We start from the raw sequence: 21417 nt of genomic DNA, 5'->3' as shown, positions 1-21417 counted from the left end.
ACCGTGACTGTGCATGAAAACTTAGTTTTTAATCACGCTTTAGTAAGATCGGTATATTGAGGTTAGACACTTGGTTTTTGGGTCAGATCGTTTTTTTTTTTAGACTTGCTAAAAATAAAAGGGCTTGGAGATTAATAGCATGGAGATTTTTTCCGTAAATCATCACCCTCAATTTGTTTGTATAAGGATCCAGAAAGGAAACCAGAAACTTTGAATAGACTACATTTACTTTTGGAGAATTTGTTACAGAGCTTAAAAAGTTTCCAAAGATGCTGGAAAAGCATCTCCAGATGTAAATTTTACATTTAATAATGTGGCCACTCTTGTTTAGTGAAAAAAAAAATGCTTGAAGAATGAGAGGAAATAAATCTATTGGAATGAGTGTAATGAATGATTTTCCTTAAAACGAGTGCACTAATCGTGTCTTGCCATTCCAGGTCGCCACCAATGGCATCATCTCACCTCATGACCTTCCTATGGAGAAGCAGTACGTTGATGATGGCTTTCCCACCGAATTCCCAGTTATCGCTCCCTTCCTCGCTGACATAGACACCAGTAACGGAAAAGGAGCCATTTACTACCGGCAAACTGAATCTCCTGCTGTCTTGAATCGAGTAGCTGCTGAGGTCCAGAAAGGGTTCCCAGGAAGTCAGTTTACACCAACTCATGCCGTCATTGCCACATGGGAAAACGTAGCTGCTTACAAAGAGGACACACGCACTGCTGATTCATCCAGACAGGTGAGGAGGAATCTGTTGCGTAGTGGATGCGGCTCACACCCCGAGGTTGGGGTTCAGCTCTTACTTATCCTTGAGAAGTGCTTTGAGAGTTTCTTTCAGGTACTCTGGTTTCCTTCCCTAGTCCAAAGATGAATAGATATATGACTAGCGCCCTGTCCAGGCTGTCCCCTGCTTTGTGCTATAGTGGTTATAGCTATAACAGAAAGCACTAGCTGTTTTTTTTTTTTAAATTAATTAATTAATTATAATTTGTCAAAGCACATTCGAATAAACCGTGCTACAAAACATCTGTGCGTGTCGTAAGTAACTGTAGCCCCCACAATAGATTCATTACACCGAATGCTAAAGTTTAACAGCAGTCGAATAATGAACAAAAGCTGCTCAGATTACATCTACACTCAGTGGGAATCTTATCGGGCGGGGTGAACTATGCGACCCCAAAGATCCAAGCTTAGCTCTAACCTCTTAAAGGTGTAGGTTATCACCGTTGGCCGTCACTCATCTCCTCCAGCTTAATTCCCCCTCCTCTGCTGTAATTGCAGGCCCACGGGGCACCTGTGCACACATTGCTGCTCCGCACTAACTACTAATCTGTCCCGAAATCCCTGCAGCCTCTAATTTCCTGGAAGAAAAAGTGGTGGGAAAGAAGACGACATGATGACTCGCGTGTACTCTTTCTCTGTCTCTAATAGCTAGGGATTATCAGCTCTTTTCTCTCGAGAAGCCGTGTAGCACCGAAGGTCTGCATTTCGAAGAGTTTCGAGTTTTTCGAATGCCACGCGCTGTTTATGAACGTCTTTTGTCCGTTGTGCAAAAACGCATTTGGCAACAGTTTCACATCCCCTGTGGCCAAGAGGCCTAGTGTATAAATAAATATTGATGTCAGCTCCGGTATAATGAGAAACCATAAGAAACATGGAAATGTGGTGCATCTTTCCAGCATCCTGGATTAAGCGGGTTATTCTGTTATCTGTTCTGTTGGGCTCTGGCCAACAGGGAGAAACAGCTGTGTAGCAGCTTAAACATTTGCTTTTGGTTATTTACTGGTTCATATAACAGCCCGGCTTTTCCTGGTATGTATATATCCAAAATACGGTCAAGACCTCAGAGAGTACATACACAGTACTTGAGGAATTACTCGGCCGATGTTTAGAAGGACCGTACTATGTACCGGACAGTAATAGCATGTAATCCTTAACATCATTTTAAAGTATGTCATAAAGTGCGGTCATCTTTCGAGGCATAAACAGGTGAGAATGGTTTCTCTTGCGCCGGCTGTCCTACCGTTCTAGGCTGACTCGGATATGTTTACGATTGCTGACACTGTTTGCTCGGCACTCGACAATAGATTACAGTATAACTTCCTCGAGCCATGGGGGATGTTTAAAGAAAGCACATCCTCCTCTTAATTCAACGGGTGTCCGCTTTGCTGAGAGTAAGCTTTTTTCGGATGCTTTTTTCTTTAGGGGTGTGGGGGCGGCAAATCTAGACGGTCTCTCGTGTTTCCTTTCGGGACTCAGTCCTTTTTTATCGTAGCTGCAGTTTCCGGGCCCCCGAACGTCCGTCTCAAGTCTGTCGCAGATGCAAAGAGATGGAAGTGGGAAGCCATATGGAGGTGTTATTCCTTGAACAAATAAGCAGTGGAAGTGCAGATCAAGCCGGGTTGAGCTTTCTGTCTGCAAATTACGGTGCCGTGCCCTGTGGTATCATCCTGGGCATGTCTCTGTCTTGCCACAAGTGGGTGCCTAATTATTTACAATAACATCTTTAAACAATCTTGTTTATGGGTGTGTTCCTGCAGAGCTTGGAAGCAGTGTGGTCTTGTAATTAACAATTCAGGGCTGAGGGTTGGGGCTTTTTTTTTTTCTGGGGGATGGAGAGGTGTATGCTATGGAATTAGGTAGCCTGGGGCACTTTCAAAGCCATATGCAGTAGTTGTGGGGGGTCTTTTGCAAATTCTTTTGTGATGGTGATAATGGAGGTGAAATACCAAAGAAGGTTGTGAGGTGTTTCACAGATCCCGCACTAATGTGTGTGAGAGAACGGAAGAAGAAGGAGGGGGGGGGCAACCGGTCAAAGAGTGAATGTTGAATCCTTGTTAAAACAACACTTTTTTTGTTTTGTTATCAACTTGAAAATTAGCATAGCCACCACTCTGGAAGTAGTGGGTGGTCACTTCAAGCCGTCTGTGGCCACGGATCAGGACGGAGCCATGTGTCTGATCTCAGAGAATTTAACAGCATGATCTTGAAAAAGACACACAGGCGAGGATGAGACAGCACTTCAAACAGAGGTCTAAAATGGTCTGTTAAGAGGGTGTGAAAAAAGCAGAGCAGGGGAAAAAACGAGGACAGGAAACCAGAGGGGACATGTTTGCCAGGATCCCAGACCAAATAAAATCAACGGTCCAAATGTGAACTTGGAGAAAAGACCACATAAGGGCCTAGTCCTGGCAGAAAGTCTTAGCGGGATTGCTTTGAAACAATCGTAAAACAAGTAATAAAAGACATGAGCGTTTACAGTCTGGATAAACTTTGTGGTACCCAATGAAACGTGCTGTTGTGTGAACTATTCATTAGCTCATAGATAAACGCAGAGCTTTTGTTTCTCAAGCAACGTCAGTTCAACCCCGAGGATAAGATAAGGCACGGACGTTTACATTTGAAATACGGTCTGATGCCGATCTTCTTCCTAATGCTTTGGCAGGTTAACACATTCCAAGCGGTGGTGGCTTATGACGAGGAGAACACCTACGCTCTGTTCCTCTACCCAGAAGATGGACTTCAGTTCTTTGGAACTCGTCCCAAAGAGATGTTCAATGTGGCGATCGAGCTTCCTGCGCGTGTCGGCTTCACCAGGGGAGAAATCTCGTATCTGTTATTCGCACGAACCGAGGGGCCTTACTATAGCCTCACCACCAATGAGCAGTCTATCAAGAACTTGTACCAGTAAGCAATTCAAGCCTTAATTATAGCTTTATCTGTAGTAATAGATGTCTGAAACCTTTTCTGGTTTATATCCATGAATTCTTTTGATTGATCTGAATATCATCTTTGTCCATTATTCATTTCTCTTTGCTAATACTGATTAATAATGTCCCTTCAGGACGAGCAACACCGACGTGCCTGGAGTTTGGCTCTTCCACATCGGAAACGCACACTATTTCCGCAACGTGATTCCAGCAGCAGTTTCAGGCCTTTTACCCGCCGCAGTCGCTCAGAAGCAATCGTTCCAAACCACCCCCGCTTACCCTCTAGGAGAATACGAGACAGACGACGAATCTTTCGAGGACGAACAAGAATACAGATTCGATCGAGATTTCCCGAACACAGACGTCACAGAATTCCCTCAGCCAGGCCACGATGTTTCTCGGACGAGTGGTCAGAACCAGGAAGCTGACTCAAATCCGTCCCCGCTTGACCTCTACGAAGCGGAAGCCACTCTGAGCCCTGACCTTCAGACAGAACACACTGCTCCTACAAATGTTCCTCCAGAGGATTCTGTGCATCCGGCACCAGGGCACACTCTTCTGGAGGCGTATCCCATCCACCCTGAGGGTGAAGTGGTTAATGTGGAAGAAGATGTGAACTTTGACACTGGAGGTGAGGCTGAAACAGTGGGGGAAAAAAAAGGCTATGCTCTTCTTACACTTCTTTCTATTATTTTCTTCAGATGTCTTAAAATTCCAAGCACTCTTAAAATCTAACAGCTGTTCATCCTCCCCCTCAGTCACTCCCTCTCTTTTTCATTATCTTAAATACAACCCAGAAAGAAGTAGGAAATAATAATAATAATAATAATAATAATAAGCAAGGCCTCTAGGTTAGGGTGCAACCTGTCACTCAGCTTTTAGATGCTCTCCTGAAGCTTCAGCATGGTACAGTAGGTAGATGAAACATGTCTTGCTCCATGTGCCTGCTGTCCTGCCAAAACGAGTGAATGTGAGCTGTGACCGTGAACAACTGCAGCGAAACATGCATCCAGATGTCTAGTATGACATGAGCCTTATATTTGGCCAGGGGCCAGCAGCTTCTCTCTAAATCACTGTTTGCAGCAGGAGCAGATGACAGGAGTGTTTCTCATCTCTCTTTTGGATGACAGATGTCTTCTGCTTAACAGCACTCGAGCGCAAGCAACATCTGTCTTCGTCGGCAGGTTATGGGACGTAAAATCGGTGCCAAGTAGAATTCCTCATCCTAAACATATGATTATAGCTCTTAGTAAGGTTCATGCGTGGAGGCTTATTTTATTCTTTGTGTTTACATGCTTAAACACGATACTCTCGTTTCTGTCTCTCTCTATTGTTTCTCGATCGGTTTCACCTCTCTTTCTTTCTCTCTCTCTTTCTCTTTAGTGTTTCACTATTCCACTGAAAACAAGGAGACGTGTGATCGATTCCAGCAAACCTGTAGCCAGAACGCTTACTGCGCCGATTACCCATCAGGCTACTGCTGCCACTGCCTTGCCGGTTTCTATGGAAATGGACGTCATTGCCTTCCTGACGGTGAGTTTTTATACAGCGGTAGGGATTTATCATTCATTTTCTACCGCTTATCCGAACTACCTCGGGTCACGGGGAGCCTGTGCCTATCTCAGGCGTCATTGGGCATCAAGGCAGGTTACACCCTGGACGGAGTGCCAACCCATCACAGGGCACGCACACACACACACACACTCATTCACTCACGCAATCACACACTACGGACAATTTTCCAGAGATGCCAATCAACCTACCGTGCATGTCTTTGGACCGGGGGAGGAAACCGGAGTACCCGGAGGAAACCCCCGAGGCACGGGGAGAACATGCAAACTCCACACACACAAGGTGGAGGCGGGAATCGAACCCCGACCCTGGAGGTGTGAGGCGAACGTGCTAACCGCTAAGCCACCGTTTGTAATCTGGGTTTTGGTTTGTTTTGGGTAAAGAAAGATGAAATCCCAAAGTCAAGTGATGTTTGGAGACAACATGACTTGTGTTTGTTTGAATAACAAATTTGGTTTTGTTATTTCGTAGACAGATTCTGTTCAGTGATTTTTTTCAGTGACAGACGAGTCATGTGACTTGACTCGAGTCAGACTTAAGTCGCAAATTTGAGACTTGCTTGACAAATATTAAAAAAAGACTCGACTTGACTTTGACTTGACATTCATGACTTGAGGCTTGCTTGTGACTTGCACATGTGTGACCTACTCCCACCTCTGGTACAAGGGGCCCTGAGCTTTTTTTTTTTTTGAGGTTTAATGCCAAATGAATCTAGTAGATTTTCAGAATGTAACTAAAACTTCCTTCCTTCGTTCTCATCCTCACAACTCCGTATTAAACCTGTACTGAGGTTCTCTACTTCTGATGATCATATATTCTGAAACCCAGTCAAGAAGTGTTTGGGCTTTGCTGAATGACATCTGTGCTGGGGAAATTCTTACTTGGCAGTGGGTTATGTGTGTGTACAGAAGGAGCTTTGTGCGCTCTTTGGGAGCGTGTGGGTTGATTGTGAGGAGCAAAAGCACATACAGCACAGTTTTGTCACCAAACACAAACCTGCCACTCTTTCTGGACGGAAACAGTTGTTCAGCACTCGTTACGTTTTTATGTGTAGGAAACCATTTCTCATACCAAAGACTCTTTGGAGGTGAGAAAAATAAAATGAAATGAAATGATACAGACAAATGACTCAGGGAAAATGTTAAAGATGTGGATGAAATATTCAGACAGTAATGCAGACATTCACATTTGTCATTCATTCATTCATTCATTCATCTTCTACCGCTTATCTGAACTACCTCGGGTCACAGGGAGCCTGTGCCTGTCTCAGGCGTCATCGGGCATCAAGGCAGGATACACCCTGGACGGAGTGCCAACCCATCGCAGGGCACACACACACTCTCATTCACTCACGCAATCACACACTAAGGACAATTTTCCAGAGATGCCAATCAACCTACCATGCATGTCTTTGGACCGGGGGAGGAAACCGGAGTACCCGGATGAAACCCCCGAGGCACGGGGAGAACATGCAAACTCCACACACACAAGGCTGAGGTGGGAATCGAACCCCCAACCCTGGAGGTGTGAGACGAACGTGCTAACCACTAAGCCACCGTGCCCCCCTCACATTTGTCACGTTTTCTAAACTATACTTAGAATGGTTCATTTATTTAAACACTTAAACATTTGCTTTTAATCTTTAATTAGCAATAACAGAATTCTTTTTAACAGGTGCTCCTCAACGCGTGAATGGAAAGGTCATCGGGATAGTCTCAGTAGGTTCGACCCCAGTGGGATTGGACAGCATCGATCTCCATGTTTACATCGTAGTGGGTGACGGTCGAGCGTACACTGCCATCAGTGAAGTCCCAGAGCCTTTGGGGTGGGCACTAATGCCTATCACGCCCATCGGCGGCCTTTTCGGGTGGCTCTTTGCTCTCAAGCTTCCCAACAGCCATAATGGCTTCAACGTTACTGGTAAGGAAGTGACAATATTACGATGTAGGTCAAATTGTTTGTCCGGACCATCACACCAACATAATGGCCTTCCACAATAAATTTTGAAATAATACAATTATATAAGATGTCCTTCTTGAGTGGAACTAAGAGCAACATATTGATGACACAAATGCCCCTTTTCCACCGAGGCAGTTTGAGTGCTGGTTCGGAGCCCAATTTAGAACCAGTTCTTTCTTTTTCGACAGCCAAAGCACCGGCTCTGAACCAGGAAAAGTGGTTCTTAAGTAGCACCAAAACGTCGCTGGTCTAGACTTAAGAACCGCTTGTGTCAGGAGCTGTGGGCGGGGCTGTGGGCGGGGCTAGTGTTAGCGCATTTGGTAATGTACCTTAACTAATGTAAATTAGTTTAATGCACTTTTACGTTACCGCAATATGATCAATTATCAGCACACATGATAGTAGGTAGCTACATGCTAAGGCTAACTTTTTTCTGTGTTAATGATAAAATAATGTTATGTATTTTCTCAATTACAACAAATTACCGTTTATACAAATTACATGAAGCTGCACGTACACGTTGGATTCGCCGCGTTTGGATGTTAATGTAAGTTCACAAAGCCATGAGCATTAACAGTAAAGCAACATCCGCCATTGTTGATGTGTTTGTGTTTGCCGCTGCTGCGCTAACGTTAGTGACACGTATACAGTGACGTCAGACTCGGCTCTGTGACGGCTCTCTAAACGATGGAAAGGCAAACCGGTTCTTAGAAGGTTTGCCAGTGGAACCAACTTTGAACCAGCACCAGCACTAGCTCTGAACCAGCACCCGGTACTTTTTGGTGGAAAAGGGGTAATATCCAATGTATCCAATGCATCCAGTTGCTTCTGTTTTCTGCCTGAAAGGAAAATTGGTCCTTGGACCTCAATCATTTTAAAGAGTAGAATATTAGAGGAAAATATACGTCAGTGTCGTTTGAAAAAACTATTCAAGACTGCAGACAGCCATTTTGACATAACGTCTATTTTAAAAAAGTTGTATGTTTTAGTTTTACAGGGTTTTATTTATAATGTTTTAACCTTGTAAAGTTGTAGGCCAGTGCTGCGAGCTGTGCTGTTGCCTTAGACGGTTGCCATACCGTTCCACCCCTAAACACCAGTGAGGAAACCCTGCTGCTCATTGGCAGTTTTATTGTACTGTGTGTTTGTTTAACATTTGCTCTCCCGCTGGGAGACTCTTAAGGTCCAAAGCATTTTCTCTCTCACTAATATAAACTGAGTGCCTCACAGCTGCGGTTTCTCTTGAGACCTTCCTCCGGAGGGCTGATAGTCAAAGTTTGATTAAGACCCACTCTACTCTACTTCTCAGCTTAATTCAAGTCAGGTGGTTAAACAGCTGTGTTGGGAAAAATAAGAATAAATAAATAGCCGGCTCTGAAATCACTCAAGTTTTTATCACAAGGGTTGTGACCCTCATATGGGTCTGATTTAAAAATTACGGTTAAAAAAAAAAGAGCAGGTTTTTATGTATTACTGATAAACACGACTGCTCGGGGAAGTGCTATAAACATCATCAACTCCTCTGGTCTTGTCCTTCAGGTGCTGAGTTTACACGCCACGCCGATGTGACATTTTCCCCCGGCAACCAGCGGCTCACCATCGTTCAGACCGGCAGAGGATTGGACAGCCAGAACTACCTAAACGTTGAAACTCGTCTGGAGGGCAGCGTGCCGTTCGTACCCCCCGGTGCCAGCATACAGATGGAGCCTTTTTCAGAGACGTACCAGTATTACCCATCATGTAAGATCTCCCAATTGCAATTATGCAGACATATTTGTGAAAAGTGGTCCTAGACTATAATACGGCATTGCAATTTTTATTTTTATTCAAGAACCGCATATGTGTATTACTTACTTACTCCATTTGTTGTCACATTTATCTTTGTCAAACACCCAAATATGATTTGCTATAAATATGATATCATTTAAATTAGCAGCTATAAAGCAATTTCCTTGCTTTTACTTTCCAAAAAAATCTGAGAATCCATACTAGTTGTGGTATAAAATGCAAAAAAGATAAACTGTTGCTTGAGAGTCCATTTGCATACTAGGACCTGATTGGCTGTAATAGTTTATGATGCAATAACACTTGACTGTTTAACGCTGTTGAAGGCAGAATTTCATCTTTCAGTATAATGTTTTAATTTTTTGATGCTTTTTTTTTTTTTTTAACGTCTTCAAATTTGTGGAGTCCTCGGTTATTGGCGCCAGGGATCAAGGAGTCAGAGGAGTCTATTTAAATAGAGAAGATAAAAACCCTCCCACCTTCCTCCTAGAGGAAGTTGTGTCTCATTCTGACGAGCCCAAACCGGTTTTCATGCAGACGTCTTGCTAACGGATGGGATTAAAGTTCAGTCCTGGTTCTTTCATCAGGTCTTCATAGGTCACGTAGAGGAAGTGCTCTTTGGGGTTAACTTTTTGGGTGACCACAGATTAATCTCTGGTTTGTTTCTGTAGTGATCACATCCAACTCGGTACGGGAGTTTACCATCGTGTCAGCATCGAGCGGAGCGGAAAAATTCACCTACCAGCTGAGACAGAACATCACGTACAGGGACTGCAGGCACACGCAGCATGCCGGAGCTGAGACGCTGCAGCTCAATGTCGAGCGCGTCTTTGCTATGTACGTCAAAGAAGAGCGCGTTCTCAGATACGCCATCACCAACAAGATCGGCCACGTTGGAGGTAAGCTTGTGAAAACTGCTCCTGTTATGGCCTCGTCCTAATCCTAATTCTCGTTCTAAATAGTATACTATGTTAGTGAGTCAAGCTATGTTGAAATGACCAAAGATACCTGGAGGGTCTATTACAGTATTTATGGTAGATTTTCATACACCTTGTGTGATGGAGCTGGAGTTCTGTGAGGTTTGCTTCACCAGCTTTTTTGACATTTAAAGTAAACCAAGGAAATAGTCAATAAAAATATATAGTATAAGGCGAGTCGGGATACTGCATGGGATCTAAGCAGAAAAAAATACTCGGTATTAAGAAACAGAAAAATATATATTAATAGCTCTGGTCAGAATTGGGTCACCTTCCTGTAACATACATCGACACACGAAATGTAATAAAGCATAAAGATATTTCACCAAAAGTATGTGGAAATGTTTATTTTAATTATACCCTGGATATCATCCTGCATATATTAAGTTGGGTACGAAGCCAGTTTAACAAATCAGTGTGTTGTGTAGCTGCCTGCTGCGTCTTGAAATGGACATAAATCCGATTAGCTGCTTTAAGAAACAAATAAAATGTGATTTTCTTCCCTTTCGTTGCCAAATACAAGTGAAATGCAGGTCAAACACACACATACACACTGATTTCAGTTATTTTTAACCCCACAAAAATACACGCCGGAAACCAGTGTTTTCCTTTGTTCTTTTCAAACGTCTTAGCTCAGAATACACTTGGACCTCTAGTTCCCTGATCTAGATTTAGATCTGATGTCTGCGAGAGGTTCAGTGGTGAAGGGGGTAGCGTTTCCGCCTCACTCCAGGATTTCAGGTTCGATCCCGAGCTCAGGTTGCTGTCTGTGAGGCCTTTCTGTTCATGTTCTACCAGCATGTGTAGGTTTGCTTTGAGACTCCTAAAAACATTCCGGGAGATGAATTGCCTATGCTGAATTTTTCCTAGGACTGAATAAGTGTGTGCGTGTGTGTGTGTGTGTGTGTGCGCATGTGTGTGTGTGTGTGTGTGTGTGTGAATGGCCTTCTGTACATGGTCTGTTCTTTCCTCACTCCCTAACTAATGAGTTACACCAGATATCCGTCTTTCTTATATACATATCTATGATCAAAATTATACATTAAGTCAAGTTCTGTAGGTTTCTCAAGCACAAAGCTCTTCTAGGTCATTTTTAAGCCGGACTCCTTCCCTCTGTCCTTCAGCATGTCCTTATATCTGAAACGGTTCCTTTATTAACTCGCTGACAGAAGCCAAATGGAGGAATCCTCGTGTCTTGCATGCACGCTTGCGTAGGCGTGAGTTTCTCTTGTGGCCAGGGTTCAGAGCCCTGAGTCAGCTGACATAGACGGATAACTCCTGATACAGTGCTGGGAATCGGGGTGCTGTAAAACATTTGCAAAGGTTTGCAATGGGTCTTTGTGTGTGGTGTGAACTTGCTATCTCTCTGCAAGCATCCTCTTGTTCTAAATCAACCCTAGCTTGAAACCTCACCCCCTTATACGGCTATAACTTTGTGCAGTGAAACGGTCTTATTAGGACATCTCTGATCCTGTGGGGTTTTTTGTGCTGTATGTTAAACATCATAGGTTCATGGCTTAAGAAAGACTTATTTAGAGTGATAGAAATAGTTGATTATTTTTCTAAAAGAGCGGCGCTGACAGTAGTTCCTGCAACAAGGCGTACAAGGTTTATTAATACGCAAATTCTAATACGTTATCAGATTATAGATTTGTATGAAGGAGGAACCAGTTTTGTTTATCTTTTTTCTTTTTCATTCCACTTCCTGCGATTTTATCGGTCATGTCGTGTGTTTGGCTCAATGCCAAGTGAAGGCAGATGTTTCACAACTTCTTACATACTTAATGAGATGAGTAGAGTGATGGATTCAAGCAGATGTCCATGTTGCATTGCAGTTCTCAGCACAAACATATATCCGAGAAGATTTTCCTTCTACATTTTTTAGATAACATGATGAAGCCAACACCATGTTGCCAGGGGTTGCTAGCAAAAAAGCGTCAGTAGGATTTCGTTAGGAGAGGAGGAGCTGCTCCAGCTGCCGAGAGATGCTTGCACATGATTGCCAGAGCTTTCAGAACATTATTATTATGCTGCCAGCTTGGAAACAGTATCCCTCATTGACAGATTTACAGACTTGGACGAATAATTGTGTGGTGATATCATGGGAGTAGAGAAATACCCAGATTCAGAGCCTGGCGTCCTTCATCGGCTTCAGTATTGGTCTGAAAACGCAGCTGATGCTGTCTGTTTTAACAAGGCTAGACTTAAACACAATAATTACAGCAACAGCCTGATGTTTAACAGATAAGTCATACATGAGTGTGCTTGGTCCTACGGCAACTCGTGTCCAGTGCTACTCATTCATCAGCAGGGCTATCAAGTGTTCATCGTATTTCTGACGCAGAAAAACCTTTTGACTATTTATCATATATTTAATATGCCGCAGCGCCCAAAACGTATCAGTCCGCACCGCTGTCTTTATAGAACCGGGCAGGAATCAAGCGCGTCTCCCCTGGAGTTCTTAGTCGAGCCTGACACTTATCATCCAATCAAAAAAAGAGGCTACACAATAGCCAATCAGAAAATAGCACTATTGTATCTGGGTAAGATTTAACGCAACAACTAATGAAAAAAAAAAACACATCCATTAGAGAGGGTATTTTCGATGGTCGGTTTGAACAAAACCTCAACACGAAACAGCTTGTCTCTGGGCGGGACATTGTCCTTAGTCATGACCCTAAAAATGTCTGGGCTTGAGCCGAACTGTTTTATATGGGAGCAACATTACAAATGATAAAGGAGTCCAAAAAGGCAACAAACACTTACAATAAACAACACCAGTCATAATCTCTCTCTCTCTCTCTCTCTCTCTCTCTCTTTCTCTCTCTCTTTCTCTCTCTCACACACACATACACTCAAATTAATAAATGGAAATTGAACAAGTACTTTGTATTTGGTTAAAATGTGGTCAGTGATCTTGGTGAAACTTTTTTTTTTGGGGTGGTCGCTTGCCTGTCTTCAAAACTTGAGAGCCCTGCATCAGACCTATATCTGACCTCAGAGTATTGCATTGTGCAACAGCTGAGTGATTTGGGGTTGCTGAGAAGTAGCCACTGTTGGTGAAATGTTGTGTTATTTCTTGCAAGCGGCTAGTTTTGTCTTTACAGGGGAAAATAGCTAGTGCAATTTTCTTAATTATTCTGAACATGCTACATAAATAATGTAGCATTACAAGAAACAAAATAATAGACAGAAAATGTTTCTTATAGAAATAAGGAGTCTTTTTTTAATTTCACCACAAATGAGCAAGTTACGTATTTAAAATATACTATAAATTAACAGTGGTGATTAGGGCTGATCAGTCGTAGGTCTTTGGAAACAATGGTGATTAGTGATTGGTCACTGGAAACAATGGTAGTTAATGATCGGTCATTGGGAAGATTGGTGAGTTTGGATGAGTCATTAGGAACAAGGGTGATTATTAATAGTTGGGAATGATAGTGATCACTGCTTAGACATTTAAATCAACGGATCAATGGATAGTTACTGTTTTAGGAACAATAGTGATTCGTGAAAGGCAACTGTGAACAATAGTGATCAGTGACAAGTTACTGGGAACAATAGTGATTGTTCGTTAAGAAGAATTGTGATTAGTGATTGGTGACTGGGAACAACAATGATTAGTGACTGGTTATTGGGAACAAGGGTGACCAGTGAACAGTCGTCGGGAACAATGGCGATTAGTGATTGGTCACTGGGAACCAGTGTGATCAGGGATCGGTCATTGGGGAAAAAAGTGATTGTTGTTGTTATTAAACTGCACCTCATACACTTACAAAGAGTAAATAGCCACAGCTTTTTAATCCTTTAGTCTATCCAGGTCTCTACATCTGTACACTATGCTAATACCACTAAACACATCATGTTCATTTTGTAGAACGCTAAAGAGATGAGCCTAATCTCAGCTGTAACTCATCTGTGTTTAATAGCTGAATTCCCCAGAATTGCTAAACACATCACAAATACTGCAATACAAAATGTTTCATTTCTTTCCTTTAAATTTCATTCACTATTCATTATATGGTAATTGTTAGTTGGTAGTAAGTGCAATCCTAATGAATCCATCCCCATCACACATGGAAATGTGTACGAAAGGGTTTTTCCACCTGGCGTTTTAACGTCATTTATCCCCCTAAAAGCCCTAAGCTCTGTCTCGTCCCTTTAATTAAGACTGAGTTAAAAAGACCCGAGGATACCCCCTCCTCATTAGCAAATGCTCGTCTTCTGTTTTTTCTCTCTCTGCTTTTCTCTGTCCCCTGTGGAGTCGCTTTGAAAACAGACTGTCTCAGTCTCTCACTTCAAACAAAAGTCTTCCTGTCTGCCTTTGATAATTGTCCAAATTGGTCTCTGGCCTTGGGTGAGGAAATCAAGCTGGTTTTAATGTCTGCCAGGGTTTCAGCCCACGACACTGCGTCATTTTAGCGACCGCAACACAAGAGCGTCTTGTCGTTTTTAAGAAAGGTCCGCGTTTAGGTTTGGTTTTGGTCTGTTAGATTATTTTAAAGTGTTGCACTTTTTGGGTACTTTGACCCTCAGTGTTATTTAGGGAGAGTGTGAAGGAGACAAGCTGTAGGAGCTGTAAACTAACACCTTCTCGTGCACCATCTCAAAATATATATATTTCATTTTGTCATTTGCTTTTTGAAAACGACTTTCTTAAATCCTGCTGCAAAGCCGAAAATGTTTTCCCAATGAAAACGGGATTAGAATTTCATTTCATAGACTTCCTGTCTGTACAGGTTACGTCCCGGACCCTGTGAAGGTGAACCCCTGCTACTTAGGAAGCCATGATTGTGACACCACAGCACAGTGTGTCCCAGGAGAAGGACAACACTTTACCTGTGTGTGTGCTACTGGATACACCGGAGATGGACGCAATTGCTATGGTAAGGGAGAAGAGAAGGTTCTTCGGCTCAGTTCGGTTCAGGGTCAGTACAGATAATATTGATAATGGTAGAATAATTAGTATTTGTCTCTGTGTATCTGTCTTTCTATCTATCTGTTTGAATGTCTGTTTGTTTGTCATCCCACCCACCCATCCATCACTCTAGTCGTCCATCAATCTACAAGCTTCAAAGTGGGACGCCTACTTAAAAGCTTCTCTTTTTGTTTGCTCTGTTATCCAGCTAGCATTAGTAATGTCAATGTTCATGATATATCGGTCTGTGTGACGTCACATTGACAAAAGGTTTTCGAACAGGAAATCCAGTTGAGAGTTACAAGCTACAAGGTTCAAGCTTTCGTAATGAAGTGCAGCATTAATCCACTCCTGGGTGGCTGAGCCAAAGTTTTGACATTCTGTTTACGCTGTGGAGTATCTGGAACGATTTATCGGCTTTTGCCCTGTCTATCCAGGCTCATCCTTAATTCCTCTCAGGAGGACCACATATGCCTTATATTAACATTGCAGACCATTTAAAAGATAGTTCATTACCAGTGTTGCTTCAATGGCCACACTGAGAAGAAGCAGATCCAGTGTGTGTATTTTCCTCAGTTCCAGAGTTTTTTCAGTTCCACCAATGATTAAGTAATCAAACGCAGACATCTTTGCTGGCTCTAGGAATATTAGTATTGATACAAGAATTTATTAATAACAACAGTTCACCAACCAGTGGAAATAATTGGAAAACAGTGTTAACTCTTGACTTACTGGTATTTTTTTAAAATGTTGATAAATCCATAAGAAACTTAAGGTGGGAGAATCAGTTACCAAACAGACATATTAGACAATGTGTGGAAATGGTGAACATGTAAGTATTTTGTGTAGTAGTGCAACTCACAAGAGGAGGAAGAGGGTGTTCTCTCCACAGCTGTTGGCTTGCAGTAGGGGGTGAGTTGTTGGAGCAATGAGCTTGTTTGAAGAGGAGTGAAAACCAGGGCTTCACACATCCCTTCTGAAAACAGTGTCATGGTGTCCTAAACACATCTGTCTCCTTTATCAGTCTAACACCTTATACCATCTGCTCCCTCTTTCACCGAAGGAGGTAGAGCTGATATCCAGCTAATAAAGGCTCCTAAACCTGCTTTTACAATGATTATACCTTGTAGTACAACAGGATCATCATAAAAATTCTGTAACAGAACGTGCCAACGCGTTCTTTATGTCAGATGCGTTAAAGCTCCTGAATCAATAGACTTACGTGATCATCACAATACTTACAGAAAGCGGGGTCACATAAACAAACAAGAATTTACCATAATAGTGGTAATGTTATGTCTAGAAAAAAGGTTTAAAAGAAGTGGAGCTCATGACTAGATAAAAGAGGACATTCAAAGAAATATTCTCCCTGTTCACTGGGGTTAAGTTACAGTTAAGACCTAGTATTATTCAGCTACGGTGCTAATAATAATAATGTTTGACAAAGATAGAGAAACAGATGTTTGTGTGTGTTTTCGGGGCAACTTGTTTGCGGAAGAGTGTAATTTCACCACCTGCTACAGCTCCATAACACTCCTCAGATGGATTGAAGTATCAGGTCGTGAGAGAGAGCGAGAAGATTAATACATAGAACAGACGAAAAATAGAGTGTGAGACATGTCGGGGGGGGGTCTTACACATAGAGGTATTAAGAGTGATTAAAACCAGGCCTCTTTGGTCAGCGTCAGCTCCGACTTGTTCCCACACATTCCCACAGAGATGTGGTCCTCCTCTGGCCTCCTTCACTCGTCAGACACGGCATGCCGTGGTTTCTCTCCACCACCAGATTGACAGAAGACATGAACATACCAGAACAGGACATACTTTTAACATACGCAGGACTGAAGGTTTGCACGAGTACAAAAAAGTGCAATCTTCATAAAACCTGCAGGAACCAAAAAAAAAAATGTTTTTTTATTTTTTATTAGTTTAATTGATCTCACCCTGTTACTGAGAATTCGTTTCCAGTACTTTATTGAACTACACACTCTTTCTATCTCTTATTATTCTCTTTTCTTTCTCTTTTAGATGTGGATGAGTGTACAGAAGGTCTGAGCTCCTGTGGGAGACATGCTGAGTGTGTGAACCTGCCTGGAAGTCACAGATGCCAGTGCCAGAGTGGTTTTGAATACGGACATGACAGTCGCACCTGTATAGGTAACACACACCTCGATATACACCGATTCTGTGGACAAGTTGGTTTCTAGTACTAAATGAACCAGCTGTATAGCTTTTGCAATCGACTCCAAATTGGACCCAACGGAAATAACGGCTTGGACGCTTGAACCTCTATTAGGAAACATTGAGGAAAAGTCGCGACTCGTTGATCAAGGCTCTAAAATAGTGACAGAAGGTTGGAAGTTTAAATCTCTGAAATGCCTGAGAGCTACTACATAAAAGTGTCTACAAGATGAAAAATGGAAAACATGGAAACACTTCAATCTTAATGAGTTTTATCTTAGCCAGTACACAATAGTCAACCAATCGAAGGCAAATTAATCTAATGTGTTAAGCACTTACAGGCCATCATGTCTGTCATGTTAGACATTACCGTGAGGTAAATAGTGAAAAACCAACGGGTTTTAATTGGCTAAATATGTGAGGCAGGGTTTTATTTATTTTTTTTACACATATGTGTATAGTCCCAGTTATCCTCTAGGTAACTGGAAATAATCAGATTTCCTTGCCATATGCAATCAAGTCTTTATTTGCGCTCAAGATTTCTAAAAACCTCTCGCAACATAATGTTTAAAAAAATGTTTTCTGTTCAGTGTATGATTTGGATTCTCAGCTCAAATGTAAAACCAGCTGCTTTATTTCCTGTACATCCACCTGGATTTTGGATATATGAGTAAGTGCCGTGATAGTACATGTTTGTTGGACTAATAGATGTATCAGGATCGCACATGTTAATGTCAGTGTGAGGTGTGTGTTCTCAGAAAAGGGTTAGTGTGTTACAGATGTTCTGTGTATATTCAGACACTCATTTTCTGGACAAGAGCCCAAAGCCGAGCAACAGCGAACGAAGGTCTGTAGGTGAAAGGGATCGAGGTGTAGCTTGAGGCAAGGGGACCAGAAAAAGGGGGAAGGGTACTTTTGAAACAATGGTCTAATGTGCTGGTTCTGGGGAATGTGTGTAGGAGAATCCCGGTGGAAGAATATGTCAGCTCTTGCCTGGAAACTTTCCTCAGATAAAGCTTCATTTTAATTAATTTGTTTTGTAATGAAATTTGAAGTACATATTTTAACCTTCTTTCATCCACAAGCTGGTCAGTTTTACATTCCTACAGTACAATGCTGGCGATATGGTAAAAAAACTGAGATCTACCCTCTAACTAAAGCCACCGATGCCCCCCTATCGTATACCTGGCTGAGCTGAATTCTTCTGTAACTCAGCGCATCTGTGTTACATTGCATGTGCCTGCTTACAAATACTTATTATTCTCTCTAAATAATGCATTCCATACTGGGCTATTCACCAAGAAATCAATTCTCGGCAAAACAGCCAAAAACTCCTTTTTTTTTCTTTTTTTTTTCCCCAGACATTTCTACTCTCCTTCTTTGTCTTTTTCTTGGTCCGCATGTTAATCATCTAATATTTAAATATGCGACTTCTTATAGATATTGTAGAATAGAAATACCATAAAGACTTATTCCAGATATTTGTGGTAATGTTCACACTTGTAATTTCCAGATAATTTCCCAAGGATTACAGGACAGATCCTAATCAAATGCTTGGATTTAAATTCGTATTTAACCATTCCTGATTGATTTGCAGTGTATTCGTACTGTATAGAAAAGTGCACGTGTGAAAGGTGTTCGTTAGACAAGTGTATAAATGTTATAGCTTGCATACGAGGTGTGTTTTACTTTCTGAAAGCAGATGTTGATGAGTGCCAAAGACATCCGTGCCACCCTCATGCTTCCTGCACCAACGTCGTGGGCTCCTTCCATTGCCAATGCCAGCCTGGATTCCACGGGGATGGCTTCCAGTGTCACCGTCAGCAGAGTTCGTGCTTAAAAGTCTATTACTTTTGACGATTTTTAAACATTCCAACTATGAGATTTCCTTGGTGTCTAGATCTAGCTTATATCCCTATCTTTCTTCTCACCCTACTCAGTTGATGAAGAGCGTCCCAAGACGCAGTGTGAGCACCACAGAGACAGCGCACAGAGTGGAGTGGACAGCGTTCCTGTGTGGGGAGCGTATGTCCCTCAGTGTGACGAGCAGGGTCACTACAGGTCTCAACAGTGCCATGGCTCTACAGGTTACTGCTGGTGTGTGGACAGTAGAGGGCAGGAGAGAGCAGGAACCCGCACCCCACCTGGTACACCAGCTCACAACTGTGACACTCCAGGTAAACGTCTTGATACATGACTCCTTCTCCTGGAACGAAACACTATATATATACTATGTATAGAGTATACTCTTTCTCTATAAGTATCTTTGCAACAGGTTTTACCTCTTATATCTTTAGAAACATTTCAGTAATACAGAAATGTTATGGCAATATGTACCTTACCCATTGAGGAGACTTTGACGGGCCAATGATTGAACCTTGAGGTGTATCATTGTATGTCATGACACAAAAACGTACTTCTCTTTACATAGATTTATTAAACCTCTAAATGAAGAACATCTTTAAAGATTTATCAAACCCCAGTTCTGTAGCACATTCCCTTTAAACCTCTTTTGACCCTTATCCGTCAAGATACATGGAAGACTCTTCTCTGTTTTGGCATGCAAGTGGTGGAATGGACTTCCTTTGGATGTCTGAACACTAAGTCTCTATGTCTCTTCACTAAGCACTTAGGACCACTCATATAACTCGGCTTGTTAGTTTCTTTTGCTTTATTCACACATTGTCTTCACTCTCTTTTAACGGTATAAGACAATACTTAGTGTACGTATATAACTTACAGTACATGTACGTTTGCAGGAAGGTGTTTTTTTAAATGGAGATACAAAGTACCTCTGTAGATGTAAAAGCAATGTAAATATTATTAATTTTTCCCCCTAGTAAATTGGATAAAGTGGTTTTTGGATATTCCTGTTTACGTGACTCTCGAAACAAACCCACGAGTTGTTGCTTTTTTGATGAATCACCACTTCGACAAGATTATCCGTCTCACAGGGGCGGTAATTGCTCCATTTAGTGGAACGGACCACGGCTACAACTTCCAGATGTTTAAACTCTGTAGGTCCTAATTAAATGTAGACGGGGAGGTCGAAACAGCCGTCATGTAGCTGCCAGAATGTGACGAGATCCACCTCACCGGCAGAAATCAAGCGTCTTCAAGCATGCCAACTTTTGCCTTTTGGCCTTTTGACTTATTTAAGTAATTGTACTTGAGTCTGTTTCTTTCTTCTTATTTTATTCAGTTGATGAAGTGCATCCCAAGACTCGGTGTGAGCACCACAGAGACAGTGCAGAAAGAGGAGTGGATGGTGTACCTATGCTGGGAGCGTACGTCCCACAGTGTGACGAGAAGGGTCACTACAGGTCTCAACAGTGCCATGACTCTACAGGATACTGCTGGTGTGTGGACAGTGAGGGGCGGGAGAGAGCAGGAACCCAGACCCCACCTGGGTCCCCGCTTACCAATTGTGATGCTCCAGGTAAAAAAAAAAATGTCATGTTTTGAGGCATTAAATTATTTTTCGGGTTGTTTGTGCACCCATCCATTTGCCAGTCACTTCACGATAACAGCATAAGCACATTAATGTAAACTGTCTTAGCTGTGCTGTTATAGAAAACACAGCGCTGTCCATTTCAATGTTATGCTTCATGTCCTGTTATATTGGTTGCACCAATCTGAGACATACTGTAACCCTGAAAGCTACTTTTCCAGTTAGACTCCTCTAATTTGAGCAATTGCCTTATGTGTGGATTCTAAGTGTAAAATTGAGGACATCCCTTTCAAAAAGTCAGTCTTTAGCTCTTGGCCAACCATCAGCAGTATTTTGTAGCGCACTCTTATATTCTCATTTCCTAATTAGCCATTTGAGTAACTGCTTTAATAGTAAAAGTATGGACCTGATTAAAAGATTGGTCCCTGTGCTCTGTTTTTTTGGAGATTATACGGTAGAAGATGAAGACACTTAGTAACTTGGTCATGCTTGGCAGGTCTCTGTGTACTTTTCTCACCACAGTCAGAAATACCTTCTTATTTTAGCTTTCCACATTCACAACCACAGCCAAAAAAGTAGGATTGGAGACATTTTATGCAAAGGATTTGTATGCTTTTAGATCTCAGGTTCAATTAATGTCCATAACTTTGATTAAACGGTTTAAACAAAGCACAAATTTGTCTTTGGCACTTTTAACTTTTCTAGCATGTACTTTCACAACAGTAACAGTATCTATGCCGTAAATAATAAACGCTTAATTAGGCTTCCAGCAGAAGATGTTTCTGACATTTCTGACTTGAAATAGTTTAGCTATTTTGTGTCTATGTGCGTTATAATTGAGCGATTCAAAAAAAAAATTTTTT

General features: G+C 42.0%; 1 protein-coding gene across 3 annotated transcripts in view; it reads left to right on the top strand.

Moving 5' to 3' along the window:
• The window catches only part of nid2a (nidogen 2a (osteonidogen)), a 39912-nt gene that overhangs the window by 3204 nt on the left and 15291 nt on the right, over nucleotides 1–21417 (top strand). For all 3 annotated transcript variants that reach the window (XM_060880431.1, XM_060880432.1, XM_060880430.1), the window contains exons 2-13: nucleotides 438–740; nucleotides 3447–3688; nucleotides 3846–4342; nucleotides 5095–5244; nucleotides 6958–7203; nucleotides 8782–8982; nucleotides 9699–9926; nucleotides 14744–14890; nucleotides 16951–17079; nucleotides 18806–18931; nucleotides 19044–19280; nucleotides 20306–20542. In XM_060880431.1, coding sequence (XP_060736414.1) covers nucleotides 438–740; nucleotides 3447–3688; nucleotides 3846–4342; nucleotides 5095–5244; nucleotides 6958–7203; nucleotides 8782–8982; nucleotides 9699–9926; nucleotides 14744–14890; nucleotides 16951–17079; nucleotides 18806–18931; nucleotides 19044–19280; nucleotides 20306–20542 — 2743 coding nt within the window. The remainder of the gene's footprint in view (nucleotides 1–437; nucleotides 741–3446; nucleotides 3689–3845; nucleotides 4343–5094; nucleotides 5245–6957; nucleotides 7204–8781; nucleotides 8983–9698; nucleotides 9927–14743; nucleotides 14891–16950; nucleotides 17080–18805; nucleotides 18932–19043; nucleotides 19281–20305; nucleotides 20543–21417) is intronic.

Source organism: Tachysurus vachellii, chromosome 10 (genome assembly GCF_030014155.1).
Source record: "Tachysurus vachellii isolate PV-2020 chromosome 10, HZAU_Pvac_v1, whole genome shotgun sequence".
In the NCBI taxonomy this organism is placed as follows: domain Eukaryota; kingdom Metazoa; phylum Chordata; class Actinopteri; order Siluriformes; family Bagridae; genus Tachysurus; species Tachysurus vachellii.
This window is presented reverse-complemented; position numbering and strand designations above follow the sequence as displayed.